General features: G+C 53.6%; 1 protein-coding gene across 1 annotated transcript in view; it reads right to left on the reverse strand.

Annotated features, from left to right (window-relative positions):
- LOC106820294 overlaps positions 1-307 on the reverse strand; it is a 2,393-nt gene extending 2,086 nt beyond the window's left edge. Inside the window, exon 1 of the mRNA XM_014824815.1 lies at positions 124-307. Within this exon, the coding sequence (XP_014680301.1) occupies positions 124-307 (184 nt within the window). The remainder of the gene's footprint in view (positions 1-123) is intronic.
- Positions 308-513: the final 206 nt, after the last annotated feature.

Raw genomic sequence — 513 nt, forward strand, 5'->3', positions numbered from 1 at the left:
CAACAACAGCAACAACACAGCAGCAATAACAACAACAACAACAACAACAACAACAACAACAACAACAACAACGACGACAACATCGACGACACGGAACGAACCCTCGACGCGATCGCGACTCACCGAAGCTGTCGTGGCGCGAGAACGGACGCGGCTTCGTCACGTAGCCCGCCGCGCGACCGCTCGTGGCGCCCCCTGTGATGACCCACAGCGTCGCCACGACGACCACGGTACAGAGCAGCGCGGCGCAGAGGAGCACGTGATAATGGCCGCCGGCACCGCCGCCGCGACCTTTGCGCGCCGACATCTACGGGGAAAAAAGCCGGCGGGTTAGAAAATGTTTTTTTTAGATGAAACTCTAGCTTTACGCGGGAAGAGAAATTGAGCGGTCAGGTAAAAGATGTCGAAATCATTGATTATTGAATTATAGTGATAATTGATTGATTGATTATTAAAAATATCAGAGGTGGGGTGAGGTGGGGGGGTAGGACTGTCTCTGAAGGGGTGGGAGGG

The sequence above is a fragment of the Priapulus caudatus genome, unplaced genomic scaffold (genome assembly GCF_000485595.1).
Source record: "Priapulus caudatus unplaced genomic scaffold, Priapulus_caudatus-5.0.1 Scaffold9718, whole genome shotgun sequence".
Lineage (NCBI taxonomy): Eukaryota > Metazoa > Priapulida > Priapulimorpha > Priapulimorphida > Priapulidae > Priapulus > Priapulus caudatus.